This window comes from Acomys minous (genome assembly GCF_964271855.1).
Source record: "Acomys minous genome assembly, chromosome: 5".
In the NCBI taxonomy this organism is placed as follows: Eukaryota; Metazoa; Chordata; class Mammalia; order Rodentia; family Muridae; genus Acomys; species Acomys minous.
The window spans coordinates 96,622,799-96,643,238 of NC_140494.1; the positions used below are offsets into that span (position 1 = coordinate 96,622,799).

The 20,440-nt window shown below is 50.0% G+C and overlaps 1 protein-coding gene across 4 annotated transcripts in view; it reads left to right on the forward strand.

The window, feature by feature from the left end:
* The window catches only part of KIRREL3 (kirre like nephrin family adhesion molecule 3), a 554,929-nt gene that overhangs the window by 511,800 nt on the left and 22,689 nt on the right, over nucleotides 1–20,440 (forward strand). For all 4 annotated transcript variants that reach the window (XM_084784204.1, XM_084784206.1, XM_084784205.1 and 1 more), the window contains 3 exons: nucleotides 7,744–7,894; nucleotides 13,759–13,864; nucleotides 19,914–20,062. In XM_084784204.1, coding sequence (XP_084640330.1) covers nucleotides 7,744–7,894; nucleotides 13,759–13,864; nucleotides 19,914–20,062 — 406 coding nt within the window. The remainder of the gene's footprint in view (nucleotides 1–7,743; nucleotides 7,895–13,758; nucleotides 13,865–19,913; nucleotides 20,063–20,440) is intronic.

Genomic DNA, 20,440 nt, shown 5'->3' on the forward strand with positions numbered 1-20,440 from the left:
CCCAAAGGAGGCTAGGAAGGAAGAGCAGGGCGTTCCTGCACCAGCGACACCTGTCCATCCATAGTCTCTCTGAAGCTGGGCCAGCCTGACCCTCCCAAGATCTCTGAGCAGAAGAGGACATTCCTCATCTCGTGAGGACAGAGGTCAGGGTCTCCCTCAGACCTGTTCCAGGGAAGCCTACTCCACAGACCATTTTCGTACACATGACGAAAGATGCTTCAGCAAGCCTGGCACTTTGCCTTTCTGGAAAGGAGACCGTGTGCCTGACCTTGCCAAGTTCTACTGCTTTCTGTGACCCCAGGCAACTTATTTCCTGCCCTCAGTTTCCTCCTCGGAACGTGAAAGAGCTGGAAGAGATACTCAGGAAGGGCTTCAGCTGTGAGAGGCTGTAAATCCATGGATTGATTGGACCTTCAAGTGAGGGGCAGACATGCCCACAAGAGAGATGATGGCCCAAGCTAAAGAGCTGTCAGAGTCTGACCCCTCAACCCATCTCCTCCCAGAAACTCAGCCCAGGCTATTTCTTCTCCAGAACTGCAAAGGCAATTGTCATAAGCCAAACAGTACTTCCATGTTACTTACAAAGGCAGAATAGCTAGGACATCAGAGGGAAGCTGGGAACACACAAGTACACATAACCACTCAGGCAGGGTCCACAGGGAGGTCCCCAGAAAGCAGCTCTAACAGAATTCGACCTAAGGCTTTCAGTATTTGTCACACATGGTGGGTGTTAAAGCCACTAATACTAAAGCTAGGTGACCTAAATTTGATTTCAGGCTCCACCTCCCTCTAGCCACGTGATCTAAACTTGCCATGGTCTGCGACCTCCTCTGTACACTGGGAGCATCATTAGCACCAGGCCTAGGGATGGCTGGGGCCATGACCAAGAAACCTGCCTGGCCTACTGAGCCTGCAATAAGCACAGCTATTAGGGCCATCACTGGTCCTCTCCATCCTCACACCTGGCCACCTGCATTTCTAGATGCTGTGGCAGTATCCAAACGGAGCAGTCCCCGGGGTCCTGCAGAGCAGCCTTTCATCATGGCATAATATTGGCTTAATCTTTCTGTCTCGGCTTCCCCAGCTGCAAAATGGGAATGACTGTAATCATGGCCATTTGTTAGGCTCACCGCAGCACTCAAATAAATCACACATCCAAGTTCCTCGTAGGTGAGAAGATGACTCAGCAGGTACACACACTTGCTGCCAAGCCTGACTACTCAAAGCTCCATCCCCAGGCCCCACATGACAGAAAGAGAGAACTGTTTCTTACCCACAAATTGTCCTCTGACCCCTACATGCACACTATGGCATGTGTGCACACAGACAATACACAAACAAACAAATGTAAATTGCTTGTTTTGTTTTATTTTGGGTGGTTTTTTCTTTTTTTTTTTTGAGACAGGGTCTCACACTATGTAGCCCTGTCCTTTATCTCGCAGACCAGGCTGGTCTTGAACTTAGAGAGATCTGCCTGCCTCTGCCTTCCCGGGGCTAGAATTCAAGCTGTGCATCACCATGCCCAGCACAATGACTGTGTATTCATTAATTTTTCTCACTACTATGACCAAAATACCTGGCAAAAACCGCTTAAAGAAGGAAGGTTTCTTTTTTTTTCTGGCTCATGCTTGAGGGTAGGTGTCACTGTGGAAGGAAGGCACAGCAGCAGGAGTTTGAGGCTGCCAGTATTGCTTCCTGTCTACCCAGCGTGGACTGCAGAGTTTCCGCTGTGGCCGGGTACTAGTGAGAGCAGCTTTGACCGTGTTAACAGCTCTGATGCTGCCTGCCAGGTCTGCTGAAAGAGGAGACTGCGGGGGGGGGGGGGGGGGGCGCGGCGGATGAGAGAGACTACCTCTCACTCTATCACTTCATGGAAACTCTGTCCTGCGGATGGGGTCGGGGTGGGCAGCTGGGAAACTTCCTTGTTCCTCCCAGGCCTGATACAAGAATGGATGTCCGGCTGGAGAGGTGGCTCAGAGGTTAAGAGCACTAACTGCTCTTCCGAGATCCGGAGTTCAATTCCTGGCAACCAAGTGGTGGCTCACAACCATCTATAATGTGATCTGATGCCCTCTTCTGGCGTGTAGGTGTACATGCAGATGGAGCGCTCATATATATATATATATATATATATATATATATATATATATATATATATATATATAATAAATTAATTAATTTAAAAAAAAGAAAGAATGGATGTCACAGAGAATGGATGTCTGAAATACCAGCAAATCTACAAACTCCAGGAGAGAGGAACGAGTGATTAAAAAAAAATGAATGATGAGTATGGGCTTAGGAAAAACAAAAAACAAAAACCAAAAAACCTTCCCTGGGAGCATTCTTCACGCCCCTTCTGCTACCACGGCAGGAAGGGTGATCGACCCACTAGGGACCAGACAGAAGATGGTTTCGTTTCCGGAGATACAGCCTTCCACACCAATTCTTTGTTTTCTCCACTTTCCGGCTGGCTACCACCCTGCCTACTCAAGGGGCTGCCACCCCTTGGTCCCCGCTGGGCCGGTGCTTAGATGACCTTGCTCCAGAGACCTTGCTCAGGACCGAGATGCTGGCTCACACCCTCCAGGTCCTCACTCTCTGTGGTACACACTGTCCCCTCCAGTCATTCCTTCCCATTGCGTCCTGTCAAACTTAGGGGGCCTAGGATCTCTACCCTGTTCTGTGTGCGGTAGCCACCTGTGCTCACTGTATCTGTGAATGACCTCTCTTCTCGCCCTAGGGCAGAAGGCTGGATAAAGGTCTTAAGCAAATGACACTGTGCAGACCTATATTATCTATGCAGCTCCAATTCGGTCTGCCTATATGGACTCCTCAAACGTCTTTAAAGGGGGAAGCAGAGAGATAATTTAAAAATTAAAAAAAAAAAAGACTCAGCAGGTGGGGGAGGTGGGTGGGGAGGGAGAAGAGAACAGGCCTTGTTGCCAGGCAATCGGGCCTGCTCAAGGCCTCTCCAGGCTGTCTGCATATCAATGAGCAGCCCATATTTAGCACCAGAGTTGGGGCACCCACACTTACTGCCTTCAGGCTGCCCATTTCTAAGGGCTCAGTCTTGCTTTCCTCTGCTCACCAGAGGCCCTGGAAGAGCTGGAAAGATCTGCCACCCACACTGGGCGATTGCCCCAACAGTACACTCAGCACCCCCACCCCACCCCCAACCCCCATGCACACTCAGGCCAGTGCTGAGAAACCAGGGCAATAAATGCCAATTTAGTGACCACAGAAATGGATCAGTGGAGCTGGGTGTGCAAACAGGAAGTGGCACAGGAGCCATTTCTGTTCAGACAGGTACCACCGAGAGCCTCACATAGCCACTGGAGTCCGCAAGAAAGTTCCTTAGGTGCAATCAGTGGGCAGTAGCCTGTGAACACCCACAAACAGAAGTGGGTACATGAATGCAGGGGAGAGGCAGAAATACACTCTTGGAGAACTGTTCCTGGTCACATGATGTTGCCAATGCAAAAACCACAGCTTTCGTCTTAAAGGGAATAAGAGGCAGTTTATTTTGGAGCCATTTTAAGCAACTACGGGCCAGGAACATAGATTTAGTTTACTTCAAATTCCATGTACCAGCGTGAAGGAAGTTTCATGAAGTTTTTATAGTTTTACAGAATAAAGACATTCATAAATCAATCCAAGTTTAAAATACATTGGTGGGCCCATCAGAGAGGCAGGTAGAACAAGATCGGGGAAGTTTTCTATAGGCCCCAGATGCTCTCTGAGCTTTTGGGTTGGTGGAAGCTAATGGTCAGCTAAGTTAATAGATTCCCCACAGAGGTGGGCAAAGAATGGCTGTTCTGGAGAACTGAAAGAAGCCCAAGATAGGGGCTGAAGAGATAGCTCAGAGGGTAAGAGCACCATCTGCTCTTCCGAAGGTCCCAAGTTCAATTCCCAGCAGCCACATGGTGGCTTACAACCACCTGTAATGAGATCTGGTGTCTTCTTGTGGAAGGCAGGCACACTTGTGGGCAGAATACTGTATAAATAATAAATACATCTTAAAAAAAAAAAAAAAAAAGAAGCCCAAGATAAGCAATTAGCACCTGGGCCTGCACTATTCCAACTCCCCCATCACACTGAAATTCTAATGAGTCGATCAGTCTCAGCAGACACAGTTGAGCCTCAGGAATCTTGTTCACCATGCCTATATATTGTATATATGCCCAGACCAATATGGGCTGGATCACTGTAGGCCTTCAGAGGTTGGCATCAAAGTCATATCGATAAGCCTAGAAAACTGGGAGGCTGGGGTCTGGAGCCTGATGCCACATCAGTGCCCAGCAAGCTCCAAGGAGGTAGTGAGTCAAGAAACTAGTGACCCTGTTATAATCTGCTCCCCACCCCCCAACCCCAACCCCTGATTTGCATGCTGGTAAAAGACTCAGCACCTGAAGTGTGCCCCAGAGACAAACTCAGTGAGGAGAAGAGGAGAGAGAGAGAGAGAGGTGAAGGGCAGAGGGATGAATGAGAGAGGCCGGTTTCTGATAGAATCAGCGAAGGAAGGAATGTCCTACTTGCAAGACACCTTCAAGGCTACCAAGTCTCAAGGCCTCATTTGCATAGGTGAAAAGTGATAGAGAAGACTTTAAAAAAAAAAAAGGAACAAAGCAAAAGATGAAAGAAGGAAGGAGGGCAGTGGGCAAGGGGGAACTGGATGCTTGTACTCACCACTCCAAGCACAACACTCAAGGCAGGTAGTGGGAAGGAAGTCACACTTCCTCGAAGGTCAGCTCTGAAAAGATGGAGGGGCCTGTCATCCTATCATCCTCAGAGCTTCGTCTTAGGAAGCACAGGTACATGACAGGGCTTTATAGAGACAGAAAGGAGATACAATGGGATGGGGGGGGGCGGATCTATGCACAGAGCAGGGCCCCGCCCTTGGAACCAGCCTGGACATCCTAGATCCTTAGTGCAAATCTTAACTTCCTACCATGTAACCCTCATAGCAGCTTACTTGCCTTGCCAGAGTTGATGCACAGAGCCATAAAAAGAAGAACAGTCTTTACAAAACTTTATACAGTTTTACAATTACATCTAAAGATCACCAGACATTGTGGGTTCTACCAGGTGCATTTTTCTTCGGGACTTTGGGTAAAGAGCAAAGGGAGAGGAAGCAAAAAGGAGCTTTGCCAAGAACCATTTCCAAAGGAGCCACCAAGGCACAGCCGTAGATACCTTCCACCCCTGCAGGCTGGGAGCTTCTGGCTTCCCTCCCCACAGTCAGTCCACAGCTGTGTCAGCAAATCTGCCTGAGGGGCCAACAGACACAGCCCTCCTCCCTGGGGCTGCTGCCCTGGCTCTGAGCTCTTTCCCGAGACCTGGAAGCCAGAGCTGGGTACACAGCGGGCCTTCTACAAGGGTGGTTCACTACGAGGGCACTCGCCTTCTCCTCATTTCCCTTTTTGTTTAATGAACACATCTTCCTCTTTCTCTAATTAGGTGGAACAAACAACTTGAACCAGAATTTTTATTTCCCAGAAAAGCACCCGCCTGGACACAGTAAATATGTCATTAATCATCATTCTGAGGCGGAGGAACATGCTGGGCTGGGGAGGAGGGAAAGCAGGCAGAGGGCCTAATTAGAGCTAGGCCTCCCAGCTCCCCTCCCACCTCCATCCTCCCAGCTCCTTTCCCACCACCAACTCCAGAGCCCATCAGTTGGAGGGGTTCTTGGCTGAGTCAAACTTATGTAAATGTCCCTCGTTAACACCTCAGAAAAGCAAAGGAAAGGATATGGAAGAACAATAGTCACCCTGTCCCTTCCCCTCCCCTCCCTTCCCCTCCTCTCCCCTCCCCTCCCCTCCCTTCCCTTCCCCTCCCCTTCTCCCAGCTTCTACCCGGAGGTCTTATTTTCATCCAGGAAATTGTTCTTATTATCGCTTAGCTATTTATAGAGGTGATGAGGTCTACTGAGCAGCCCCAAGCCAGTTTGGTAATAGGGTGCTGGCTGCAGCTCCCTCCCTCCACACACTGGCTTTGGTTTGGGGCTAAATTATACTTCCTCTAACCCTGTTCTGAGAACCTCCAGCTGTGCCCCTTGCCCAAAGGCTCACCTGAAGACTGTGGGCTACTAACACTGGCCACTTAGACTGCTGAAACAAGCCACATCCCTCTTCCCAGCCCCTCTGCACATGGTGAGGACCGACACCCCTCCTGCCGGGACAGGCCTGTAGTAGAAGGTTTCAAGCCGCGGATCCTAAATCTGGCCAGTTTTACAATTACAGGAGAAAAGGCAGGGCTGCATCTTTGCTCTGTCTTGCTCTAGAATGTTACAGACTAGCTTGACCTACAGTAGGAACCACTTATCTGGAGACTCATACCAGGTACCAGGTTCTATTCATCCCATAGGCCACAAGCTGAGAAGGGCCATGCTGAGCTGCGGCGGGTCTAGAATTCTGGTAGCCTATAAGCTGCTGTCAGCTATCTCTTGGTCACTGCGGTGCCACCCATCATGCCCAGGTCAGGTGCCCATCAGAGACTGTCCTCAGGGGTACCCACTCTTAAGTATGCCTCCCAGCTCTGCCCAGCAAGTTTACTGGGAGCTCAGCATTCACTTGCAAAAATGCAGAAAATGCTTCTTCCCGGCACAGCATCACAACTTGGTGCCTAAAGTATTGTTGGGGAAGCCGTTGTGGTGGTGCCTGCCTTTAATCCCAGCACTTGGGGGGTGGAGGGGCCAAAGGCAGGTGGGTCTCTGTGAGTTCGAGACCAGCTTGGTCTAGAGCATGAGTTCAAGTCAGCTAGGGATACACAAGAACCCTGGGGGTTGTTTGGTTTTTTGTTTGTTTGTTTGTTTGTTTGTTTAAAAAAGCATTGTTGGGGTCAAAGAAACTTAACAACTCTGAAGCCACCAAGCTGCCAAACAGGCTGCACAGTTTCAATGATGCAGAGGCCTGCCATTGTCTCTTGTAGATCCTGGCAGCTCCCAGTGTCCCTTGGTTTGTAGCAGGGGCATGCTAACCTCTGTCTTTATCATTACAGAGGCTACCAAAGCCTCTCTGTGCCATCTCCTTTGCAGGAAAGGACACTTTCTGAACCCAGCATGGTCTCATCTGCAAAAGAATCTGTTCTAGGTCTGGGGTGGACATGATTGTATAGTGGGGAAAGTCAACCCTTTGTTGAAGTGCCACCTTCTACCACTGACTTGGGCATGAGTTTGGGAAAGAGTCCCTGTCCTGATGAGCCTTGCCTGTGTCCTCCCTGGAAGATCTAATGAGATCAGGACGTGCAATGATTTGGGGAGGTGCAGAGGCTTACATAGGGAAACAATCAAAAGTGGGTACACACAGACTGCTAACACCCCTGCCTGGGTCTGTCCTTAACTCAGTGCTCCTAACCGTGTCACCCTTCCACAGGCTTATTCCTTCTGTCTGTGGCAACCCCACCCCTGGCATGCTGCAAATCCTGAGAGTCACCAACACCAGGGGAAGAACAAATGCCTGGCTTCTGCTAAGCTTTTGGCTTGCAAGGCCAGGCTGTTTTCACACACCGTGGCAGTCTCTCTAGTTCCTTTTTTCTCCCACCATCCAGCACTCAGCCAGGCAAGGACAGTAAGGAAACTCACTCAGTTCTGCATGGAGACGGAAGTCAATGCCACCAAAGCCACCAGTGCCACCGACGCCCCCATCCGCAGCTCTCTCTTCTCTGAGCTGTGGTCTCTCTTTCTCCCTCAGGCTATCAGCTCAGTAACACAGCCTTCTATTCCTTCACCACCTCTCTCTCCAGACCCTGCTTCGAGACGGCAAACGTGAGAGCATCGTCAGCACCCTCTTCATCTCCCCAGGAGATGTAGAAAATGGGCAGAGTATTGTGTGCCGAGCCACCAACAAAGCCATCCCTGGAGGAAAGGAGACCTCAGTCACCATAGACATCCAGTGTGAGTACCAACTGAGCATGGCTGGCCTGGCCAGGCCCAGTTGAGTGTATGTGCTTGTGTATATACGGGTTGACACACCTGTGCATGTGCACAAAGGCCAGAAGAGTGTCCCTCCTCTATCAGCTTTCCCTATTCCTTTAAGGCAACCTCTCTCCCTGAACCTGGGTCATATGTTTTCTCTGGTAGGCCAGAAGCCATTAAACCCAATAGGTCTCCTGTCTCTGTCTCCCTTGTGTAAGGGTCTGAAAATGGCTGAAGGAAGACGCTAGACTCAAATAGGTTGTTAAAAAAAAAAAACAAAAAACAAAGAACCTTTATTCTGCAGAAACAGCCTGCATGAAGGGGTCAACCATCCATACAAAATGGCGGTGACCCAGAGGAGAAGCTCGCGGGCTCTTTCACAGGCTTCTAGGGGACTCCTGTCTGTGGCTGTGTGACTCTAACTGGGATTGGCCAGTGCCCAGAGAGGCTATGTGACTCCAGCTGGGATTCTGCCAGTACCTGTGGAGGCTGCGTAACTCTAGCCATGTCCTTTTAGCAATTCACCACCCATGAATACTGGTCCATCTTAAGTCCTCGAGGGTTGATATTGGAATTTTAGCACCATGAGTTAAACAGTAGCGATCCAATCAGACTCACTCCAGTCCTTCACTTGAAGCCGGAGTTACAGGTGTGTGTGGATGCCAGCCTGTTATGTGGGTACTGTGATCCCAAATCTCATCCTTGCGGTTGCACAGCGAACACTTTTAACTACTGAGCCATCTCACCAGTCCCCTAGTGCTGACGGATTTAAAAAAAAAAAAAAACAACCCCACTTTCTAACAGCCTTGGCTCATTTAGGGATTTTGGATTCTGTGTTCTACTCAGCTCTCCAGAGTTAAGCAGTCCATGGGAACTGTGTCCTGGGGTTCTCAAAGCCTGTTTTGACAGCAAGAGGGCACCAAGGCTACAGAGAAACACTCTCAAACACACACACACACACACACACACACACACACACACACACACACACACAGACACACACACTCAGTACAGAGAGGCACCCAGGGCAATACTTCTTCATCCAGGGCCCTGGTCCCACCCTGGGTCTTAGCACCACGCGGCAAAGCCCAGCTCTGGGAAGAAGGTAAGATGCTCACTCAGGGAGGATACAAGTGGCAGGTTAACAATTGAGTTGTAATCTGAATAAATTAACAAAATTAATTTTTTTTAAAAAAGATGCTTATTCAGCATGTTGTTTAACACTCAGAATAGGTCCATTATCATGAACTGGGTGGCTCTAGACTTGTCACTTCTCTCTGATAATTTGAATTTCTTGCTGGTTTGCTGGTGACAACTGAGGACGCCTCCTATCCTAGGAGCAACCAATGCTGAGAGCTCTCTCACACACACAAGCCAAATCTGGGAAAATGAGGGTGGGAGAGAATGCTTATCTAAGTCCTTTGCTTCCTGGCTGCCATTTGTGGCGCTGTGACACTGTGGAACTCCTGTCCTCCTGCCCCCTAGCCCTGCTTAGGCAGGTTGCAATGCCAACTACAGAGTCCCACATAAACATAGTTGGTTCCCAAGGACAGAAGGCAGGACCTTGGCAGAGAAAGATGGAGGAAAAACGGCAATTCTGCTCCAGACCACTGTCCATTGCCCCAAGAAAACCTAGTGACAAAAAAAATGCCATCATAATAGCATCCCATGGACATTCAAATACACCCTTCCTCCAGACCGAAGGCTGGTTGACCTGGACACATGGTTAACAGGATCCTATGCCTGAAAGGACACAGGAATAAGGCCAGCATCAGGCTTAGACACAGGCTTTAGGTTTCCCAGCTGGGATCCTTCCACAATAGTACAGAGTAGTGGTCGGGGTCCAATATTCTCCCTAGTTTGAATTCTGGCATTGCCAGTTACCGATTGGCCTCATTAGTGAATTGGTTTGAGCCTTTGTTTCCTCATCAATACATAAAGGGAACCACATCTTTCTCTTAAGGTCCCAGTTAGGATTAGATGACATCATCCATGTCAACCCTTAGCACCATGCATGACATATTTTGATTAAAGTCTATATTGTGGTTGAAATCCACTGTGGCAGGTGTGTGGTGACCCTTCCCCAGATGTCATCACAGCTGGATCCATTTGAACCAACACTCCATCTCCCCTAGCAGGGAGATGTTTATGAATACTCCTCCTCCTCCTCCTCCTCCTCCTCCTCCTCCTCCTCCTGTCTTCTCATGCTCACTTGCTCATTCAGTATGCATCCAGCTGTGAGCAGTGGACACCACAGGCTGGATCAGAACTGCCTTTGCAATCCTGCTCATTTTCTCAGTCAATCAAGAAGTCTCCAAACTCAGCAAAAGCACATTTGTTGTTTGTTTCCCTTGGTCTTTATATGTTACCCAACGAAAGACAAAGCCCCCAGATTGAGTAATGGGGGAGAAAGCGCGGCCCCTCCCTCAAAGCCTCACCACATCTGGACTCTGTGTCCAGCTGCCAAGTTTCAAATGGATGTACTATAAAATCACTGAATCATGAAGCTCCTCTCTGCACCCCCCCAACACTTCCCCTGAAAATGCACATGCCCATGTACATGCACTCGTGTGCTCGAGCGCACACACACACACACACACACACACACACACACACCACCGGTTGCTGATGGAAACACTAACAGGCTCTCAGCTGTAACATCTGTTCAATGTGATCTCAGTTCCACCCTCCTGCAAATTATGCATCCGACATCTCAAGTGGGATTAAAATCATGTTTAATAGTTGGGTATGACATAAACTATTTATACCTCTGGAACTTGGCAGAATCCTAGAAACTCACAACCTGCACATCCTGAGGAGAGGACTGGAAACAGGGGCATGGCATCCCTGGGCCTAGGGCTAGAGATGCAAATGAAAAATGACTAGAGTAGAAGCCCCTGGGTCTTTTCTCCTGAGGCCCTAGGGACTAAGGGTGTTGAAAAGAGTGAGGGAAGAAGTAGAAGAGACTGATAGCAGAGGTGTAAGTGAGCATCCAGCAAGTGAGGCCCCAAGAAGGGTCCTCCAGCGGGTCATGGAGCTGGTCCTCCAGCAAGTATGTGCTCCATCCTTTTGCTTCCCAAGGAATTGTCGCCAGGGAAAGACCACCAGGTGAAGGAGGATGATCCTTTGGGAAAATGAGGTTTTTTGAACTGGCACCATCATACTGAACAAGAGTTGGATTGAGATCATCAGCCACACACCGGGACCAGATTTCACAGTGCAAGGCTAGCAATACACAGGGGTCCTGACAGCAATTAGTAAACTCCTCTGGACAAGCTTCTTTATGAGGAGACATGCTCAGCTTGGCCAGCCTGCCCTGCCCAGAACAGTGAGTCAGCCTTGTCTCAAAAGCTGCTGGGAAGATGGGAAGGGAGAGGTGCTGAGTCTACGAAGATAGGAGGAGAGTTCTAATGGTGGTCTCTTGCCACAGATACCTTAGTGAGCCCTTGAATCTTGCTTTGAAATTCGAAATTGAGGTGGATGAAGTACCTACCTGTGTTACTCAGCTTCCTGTTATTATAACAAAAACCTGAGACAGAAAAAACGTGGGTTGTTTTTTTTTTTTTTTCAGTTTACAGTTTGAAATGATCTACTTCATGATCAGGTGGCCTCATTGCTTTGGATGTGATGAGATAGCACCTCATGGCAGGAGTGTGTGCTCAAGAAAAAGCCCTCACTTGAGGGCCAGAGAAGAAGGGAATCCCACAAGACCTCTGCTAGACTTCCTACTGCCCCGCCCCCCCCAGTTTCCAACTCCCCCTTATTACTATGTCTCTGAAGACCAAGTCATTAATAACCCATGACCCTGAGGGTGTGAGGAGGCTTAAGTTCCACACTGTAGTGCCACAAGGTTCCTTGTCACCCCAAATACAAAGATACACGGGCCAGCTGCTCCTGTAGCAGATGAGTCACCTCTTTAGGTCTCCCTTCCGGAACTAGGAGACAACGTAGGAAGATCAGACTCTCCATCCCAGGTGGCCACCTGCTGCTCAGAAATGGGGTTCTCTCCTGGCATTTTCAGATATCAACCCAGCTCAGTCCCCATGCCCACACTCAGCACCCAACCTGAGCAGCAGCTAACAGAAGACACGGAACAAACAAAGGTTCCGATCCCCAAACTCAGCTCAGTTCACAGCTTGGGCATGACTCTCAGAGCCCTCCTATAGTCTTGAACCAGGAGCCCAGAGCACCAGGATAGAGTCATTCCCTGCGGTGTCCCTCACAGACATCCTCTACAGCCTCTGAGAAACTGGCCTCTCGCTGCATTCTCTGAGACTGAGCTGAATCCACAGAAAGGTCTTGTGAACTTCTGGTACCTGGCCACTCATTGCCAGGTCCTGGCCCAGGAGATGAGGCCATGAGGACTCAGCACTCTCTCAGTCAGCCTGGAACTGCACTCTAGCCATGCTTCCTTAGCTGGTTATCTCCCTTCCCCTGCACTCTGGGTGCCAAGGTGCCTGGAAATGCCCAGGCTTGGGAGCTACAGGGAGCACAGCGTCAGGATGAGGCCACACCTCTGAGGGGAGTGTGAGGCTGAGAAGGGAAAAGCCAGGCCAACATGCTATTCCCTGGGCCTAGGTCTGCCCCTCTGCATCTGCCAGGGACCTTCATGTTCTACTAGTTATATCCTTCCATTTTCCCCATGTCTCTCTGCCTGTCTCTTTCTGTCTCTCCGACTCTGTCCCCCAACCCCAGCCCCATTTTCCTGTGATCTTTGTTTCCTGTGCTCTTTGTCTCCAATGCCCTGCTTTTTTAAAAAAAAAAAATATTTATTTATTATGTATACAGTGTTCTGCTTGTATGTACACCTGCAGGCCAGGAGAGGGCACCAGATCTCATTGTGGATGGTTGTGAGCCACCATGTGGTTTCTGGGGATTGAACTCACGACCTCTGGTAGAGCAGTCAGTACTCTTAACCGCTGAGCCATCTCTCCAGCCCCCCAGTGCCCTGCTTTCGGCACAGTATCTTTGTCTGGGCGTGTGTCTGTGCACAGCTCCGCGCCACTCTTCATTCCTCTTCCTGCCCCCCATCTCTAGTTTCTCCTCTTCCTTCCCTTCTGCAATCCTCAGTGGCTGTGCTTATGCACCTCTCTGTCTGTCTGTCTCTCTCCCACTCCCTCGTCTCTGCACCTGTCTCTGCTTCTCCGGGTTCCCTGTCCTTCCCTGTGGTTGTCACTTCTGTCCTCTATGTTGCATGCTTTGCCATGCCCACCGCAAGCCCTTCCATGCGGGTCTCTCTGTGAGCTCCCCACCTCTCCCTTTCCATCTCCTCCACCTCAGACCATTTAGTACGTCGTCGGAGTGTGGCTTCTTATCATGTCAGATGAGAAAACAAGCCGCCCCAGCTCGGGATGCTGAGGGCCTGGTGACACCCAGTCCAGGACTCAGGAGAGATAGATGACTGAGCCGATGAAAGGGTGTAAATGCCACTTTCGAGTTACTAGAGGCCCCACAACTTTTGCATGGAGATAATAAACAGACATCCCACAGACAGGAAGCTTGTTCTGTGGGCTGAGTACCCTTTACCACCACTCAAGTGGACTGGAAGTTGAAGGGAGGCTGCACACTAGGCTGCGCACATCTGAGGCCTGGGAAGCCAGTTCACTCGAGATGGGTGCTCCTTTCAGTTTAGACCCTGAGTCACAGAGGGACCTGCACCCAACACTCTGGGCTATCTAAAGCAGCCATTTTCAGGGAGTAGTCACCTCCTGCTAAGGCCTCCCTCCCTCTCCGGGGAACCCATCACCATGGTCCTTGAGTGATGGGATCCCTGGCTTTGCCCTTCTAATGTCTCCCTGCCCTACTCTTCCCCAAGTCTGTATGTGAATCTCTTCTCCCTGCAGATGCCCCACTTGTCAACATGACCATAGAACCACAACCGGTGTTGGAGGACAACATCGTCACGTTCCACTGCTCTGCAAAGGCCAACCCAGCTGTCACCCAGTACAGGTGAGCATCACTGTGGTGAAGACAGCTCGGTCTAAGCGCCCCCCCCCCCATGTCTGTCATGTGGGATGTCACACAGGGCCACAGTATTGCTCCACAGCAGGTGTCCAAATAGCCTCCTCCCCCTCCCACATGCAGATCCACCTGCTAGCCAAACAGACCCTCTATTTCCTTCAAGCTCACATGCACTCTCTCTGCTAAGGAACCGGGAGTGCCCTCTTCTTTCAATGGCTTGTTTATTCTGTATTTCTAAACAACAGAGCAAGGCTCAGACAAATGTTGAAAACGCTAGCAGAGTGGGTCAGTCAGTGTACTTAGTGCTATAGAGCAGGACGGAGCCCGAAGGACACCTGGAATCCTGCAGAGCCACCACCTCACCCTGCATCCTCATCCACAACACTGATAAGGACATCACTCGTTTTTCACATGCTTGTCTCTGCCTTCTGACTGAATTTCTCAGAGGCAAGAGCTGCAATTTAGTCACTTATGGCTCTCAGCATGCAGTGTGTCGCATGGCATAAACTAGGCATTCCTTGCATGCATCTGATCAAATAAGCCTTCAGAGCTGCTCCTCTGGGCGCCTGCCTGCCTGCACATACCACCACACAGAAACTAAGTGATCTCAGAGGTGTCCAAGTACAGGTAATGGATGCGCACTCCTTTAGATGTTTTTGCAGAAGCTGCCAGTAACCCTAACTTCTCACCAGCCTACGCTTGATGGCAGAGTCCAGGACATCACTTCCACCATGGATACGAGCTATTAAGCTGCAGCTTCTGCAAGTGGCAAGAATGCTAATGGTCCCAGACAAGGAAGGCAATGACTAGGGATGTGGAGGAGAGGGAAGACACGAGGCATGAGGCTGCGCAGCCCCAGCAGGTGGAAGAAAGGGCAATGGGCCACAGAGGAAGCCATGGCAGGCTCAGAGTGGACAGGGTGAACTGTCCTGGCTCCCTGCAGTGTGGATAATAGAACAGCAGTGGGACCAGAAATCAAGAAGACCTACAACTTCTTTCCTTCCCTCCTGAGTTAACCCTTGCCACGCTGGAAGCAGGAAGATCAGACAGCCTCTGACATCCACCACAAAGGTGAGGTGCCTCCCCCCAGAAATCCTATGGTCCAGCCAGGTCCAGAGGCTGGTTTGGCATGGATCTGGCACTATCCAGAAGTGACAAGAAGATGCAGAAGGAACTTTTTTTAAAAAGTGCCTGCTCTGGGCTTCTAACTGCACCTGCCATCCCTGTACCTTTCTCCTGTCTGCTCCAAGCTCTCAGCACAGGGTCCCTAGATAGATATACTGTTCCCAGGAGACACTTCAAATGCCAGTTCCTTTCTCATCCATAAGCACCTTCCACCAGACTGGCAGACAGCCTGTCCACTGTCCATCACAGCAATCCCCAAGACGCCTCCGGGGCCCAAGAGATGGGGACACTCAACTCCCCCGTTTCCATGTCACTACCTGTTATCTGGGGGCCTAGTGATCCCTTGAGCAGAAAGCATGGTAGTGCACCTCAGACAGTCAGCAGCCTTCACCCAAAGGCCTGCAGCCCTCCACCTGCCTTTTGACCTCAGGCAGGAGGGAGCCCAGCTGCTGGGTCTCCCTCAGAAACCCAGGACAACAAGAATAAGAAGAAAGTGTGAGCCTCCACAGGGGTGATGTCACTGTGAAACACATGTGATCAGACATGAACAGCTAGCAAGTCAAGGTGAAGAAAAGATGGCGGCTAGTGGAAATTATTTAAAACCTTCCTTTCTGTTTGATATTTGTATTTCTTCGAGCTAATGGTGTAATAAATGCACACATGCAATTTCCCTAGACTTTGGGTTCTGTAAGACTCCCTCCCTCCCTTCCTCTCCTGCTCTGAAGCATTCTGAATCCTACATGAGCTCCTGGTAGATGAAGAAGAAGACGAGCCGGGCAGTGCTAGCGCACGCCTTTAATCCCAGCACTCGGGAGGCGGAGGCAAGTGGATCGCTGTGAGTTCAAGGCCACCCTGATCTAAAACATGAGTCTAGGACAACCAAGGCTACACAGAGAAACCCTGTCTCGAAAAAGCAAAAGAAGAAGAGGAGGAGGAGGAGGAGGAGGACGAGGAGGAGGACGAGGAGGAGGAGGAGGAACATCAGTGGTTCAGCTCCCTGCAGATGATCACTGTTCTTATTTACCAATTCATAAAGCCTTCTGATTGGCTGAAGGGTCTGTGCTTGTACAGTACCAACTTGGGCTCGCTGTAGGACTCAACAGGCCTTCTGGCCCCCAGGAAGAGGTGGGGAAGCTGGGCTGGGCTGTAAAAGCAAGAAGAGGTTTTAGGCTCCTGTTCAGCCCCTTCCCTCCAACAAAGTCTTGTCAGCACCCCTACATTCATTTTCCACATAGCACTAGGACCCAGGAGAAAAATGGCTTAAACAAATCTATAACATGGGTCCATTGATTTTTTCCCCCCAAATGACGTTGACAAGATTACAGAGAGCTTTGCTTCTTTCACTCATTCATTTTGATTGTGTCCTCCCTTGTCTACCTCAGAGGCTGTAATCTCTGAAATTAGACGTGTCTCCTCTCTCAACCCTACCCTGAGATAGGACCTGACTGGGCGTGGAATGTGCCACTTCACCACCTTCAGGAACCCAGGGCCTGGGTTTGTGGACCAGGCTTAAGGGAAACAAGAAATGTTTGGGGCTTTATTCACTGAGGTCTCTGGCAAATATGTGATAGGAGAACACACAGTCACCTAGACAGTGTATGTGGGGCTGTTTGACACACCAACCCACACCTGTGACGTGTTGGGTCTCTCGATTCTGTGATATAAATAATTAATCCTCTTACATTTGTTCAGACCAAATTAGACGGTGATTGAAAAGGCTTAAGCTGAAGCAGTTCAAGGAGGAACTGGGAGAGATGGCGGGGATGAGGTGGTGGGGACCAGGCAGAGGAGGCTGAGCCACAAACTGGGGTTGGGGTGCGGGTATGTGGGGTAAGAAGAACGCTGCTCTTTGGTTCTGGGACCCTGTGGCCCAAGACTGGAATGAGACAGTCTCGTTCCATATGCTTCTAGAAGGGCCTTTAAGAAAGCCATTTGATGTGTGATGGGAGTGAAGGAGGGCAGGGGTGGGGGGGGGGAAGACTGGTCAGCCAAGATATGAGCAGGGGGCTCTTAAAGAGCTGGGATATGAGCCGGGTGTGTTAGCGCACGCCTTTAACCCCAGCACTTGGGAGGCAGAGGTAGGCGGATCACTGTGAGTTCAAGGCCAGCCTGGTCTACAAATCAGTCCAGGACAGCCAAGGCTACACAGAGAAACACTGTCTCAGAAAACAACAAAATAAGAGTTGCGGTATGGGTTGCCACCTTTCCAAAAGCCCTGAATTCAGCCCTCTGACATCCAGTCCTATAGTCACCTCCCTCCTCCCTCCATGACCCTGAGCCAGGACAATCAGAGCATCCTTCCTGCCTTCCCTCCTTTGGACGCCCACAGTGCGCGTTGGTTTTGATCTCTTCTGAGGCAGAAAACTTCCTGTGGCAAGCTGTATCCTAATTCTTCTTCCCTGTGGCTCCTTTGGGTGCAAAGAAAGGTCAACTTGACCTGGAGGGTGTAGCTGAAGACCTTGGAGTACTGGGTTACAGGCCCGAGGGGTTCTGACAATCTGATCCTGGGGAGGTTGGCCCTCCCTAAGCTCCCCAGTAAAGGCGCCATGAACAAGAAGAAGCCTCCATCTTCTCCATGGGAAAACAGCCTGCCTATCTGAACCAGCACCCCTGGGCACAAACACAGGGCCAGCCCCAGCTACATGTTATAAGCATCAAGAACAGAGAAGGTTTACCTGGGCCTTTCCTCACTCTCCTCTCAGCTCTCAGCTCCCCCTCCCCCCTGCCACCCCCCACGGCCCCCCCCCCACAGCCTCCCACCACTCCTAAGCCCTCCCTTCAACAGGGTGGAAGGAGTAGAGACTGGACACTGATCTCCAGCTGTGTGTCTGGAGCAGAATTAATCCACCTCAGGCAGGGGCCCGTGCCTGACTATTAAGTCTGGTCATTAAATTAAAGTTAGGAATTGAAACGACTCATGAATAACTCATAATGGTTTGTTGGGAAGCTCCTTAAGCTCTCAGGGAGCTATGGTTCGCTCTGTTGTTAAACTATAATTGTTATTATTAATCGTGTTCTTAATAGTTCCTCGATACTAATTCGAGATAACAACCACATGGCACCAGTCTAGGTGTTCCTTGGGATGTAGACAAGTGGCCATGTCTCTAGGGGCTAGACAGGCCACACTGAGCCAAGAGCTGGTGGAGAAAGAGGGAAACAGTCTGTGTCACCAAGAAAGGGCCAGGAGCAGTGGAAGGAAGAGGGGGAAAGTAGCAGCGGTCAGAGGGAGTGGTGACTCCACGGAACAGCCAGCGAGGGAGCCCAGAGGCCTCTCCAGCTTGAGAAACACGCCCGGACAGGTTGCAGACCTAGGAACCTGGTTAGAAGTTTTATGTTCTCAAAGAGTGAGTGTTGTGCACACAATAGCTTTAAGCTGAGGAGCTGTAAATGCTTTCCCCTAAGGGAGCTGTAATCTACATGTACACAAGCACACAAGCATATACGTGCATACTCACACATGCAGTCCCCCAGAGGGACACATGTACACACATGCACATACACCTGCACACATACTAACCCTCACATATACAAATAAACACATGTACATACACACATGCTCTCATGCCACAGACCCTGGCACTCTCATACTTGTACACATGCAAGTCCTCACATTCACATATATGTACATGCCCATACTTTCACACATTTACTCACCTGCACTCATGTACAGATGTGTATATACATTCACATACACTTACACACATATGAACACACAAGCACATGTTCACACTTTATGTATGTAACTCCTCCATGCCCACATACACATAAGTACATACTCACAAGTGCATACAGGCAAACCTTCATGTGCACACATATATGCACAATCTCACACTTATAGGCACACATGCATGCACACACACAGATAACATGCACATATTCAAACTTGCACACATACATAGGGACATTGGCACATATTCACATGCACACAGCACACCCTCAGATGCACATATATACATATAGGCATATGTGCATATACTCAGACTTTCACACACAGGAAAACCCTCATGAGCATATGTGCATACATTATGTGCACTTTTGCACATACACACACACACACACTCACACATACCTTTGTGCACATGGCCATCACCCAGTGGCTGATCCAACACGCTGATCACAACCCCAGAACTGAGATCAAGCAAAGCTTAAGGCTTTTCAGTCTCTTCCTTTCAATATGGTACTGATCAGCTCATGAGAGAAATTTCTTCCCCAGTGGACTTCCCTGCCCCCCACCCCACCCCCGCCCCTCAACCAGGGCTAATGAATCTGTGGCCTCAAAGTGACAAAGCCATGGGGGAAAGGCAGAGTCAGCAAATAGTAAAAAATCAAGTATCTACCTTGGGAGGAAGACTGAAAAGATTTAAAAGAAGATAGGGGCCACAGTGAGGGAGGGACCTGCGCTAAGGCAGGAGCCAGATCAGAGCTAAGAGAGTTGCTGACTGAGCTAGCATAATGTAGGCGTTCAATAACCAGGTCCTACATTTTCTTACCTTGTCCGGAAGCCAAATTTCGTGAAGCCTATTTTGTCTGTGTGTGTGTGGGGGGGGTGCACACACTAATGTGTGTAACATACATGCATGTGTGGGGAATGCATCCTTAGCCCTCTGACGCCATACACTCACCATCCCCCCTTTTCCTTCATGGCCCAAGACAGGGCCCAGGATAGAACTCGGAGCAGTATGGCCATGCTATCTGGTGACTAAGAGTCGGATTAACAAATGACCCGCTCACCATGGAGTGGCCAGCCAGGAAACTCACCCCCAGCATGGCCTACTTCTCAAGTGGCCATGGCTCAAAGGTGGATCACCATCACCTTGTGGTACACGCTCATCCCCTCATTTTCTTGAGGGGTAGGTATGTCCAGCTTCCCGTGGGATGCCTTCCCCCCATAGACCTCTGGCCTCCATTGCAGGTGGGCCAAACGGGGTCACATCATCAAGGAGGCATCTGGGGAGCTGTATAGGACCACTGTGGATTACACGTACTTCTCAGAGCCTGTGTCCTGTGAAGTGACCAATGCCCTCGGCAGCACCAACCTTAGCCGCACCGTGGATGTCTACTGTAAGTGTGGGGACTCGGAGACTCTGGGGGGCAGGCAGTGGGTGGTGGGACCATGGCTAGACTCATCTCCCACAGCACAGTGTACAGTTTGTGTTTACAGCCTCTCCTAGTACCACTTCCATTTAGATCTTTGATTGACCCAGGGCCCCAGAGCACCAGCTCAGAGTGCAGTGACTACTTACCGTGAACTGGGAGGACTGACCAGCAGGAGCCAGGAGCCAGCATGACTGTTCTAGCGCCCTTGCATCCTAATCACCTCCCAAGGGCCCCACCTCCTAATATATCTACACTGCGAGTTTCAGCATAGGAGTTTGAGGAGGACACACACACACAGTCGATAAGTATATCTTATTATCCATATTATCAAAATGAAGGAGA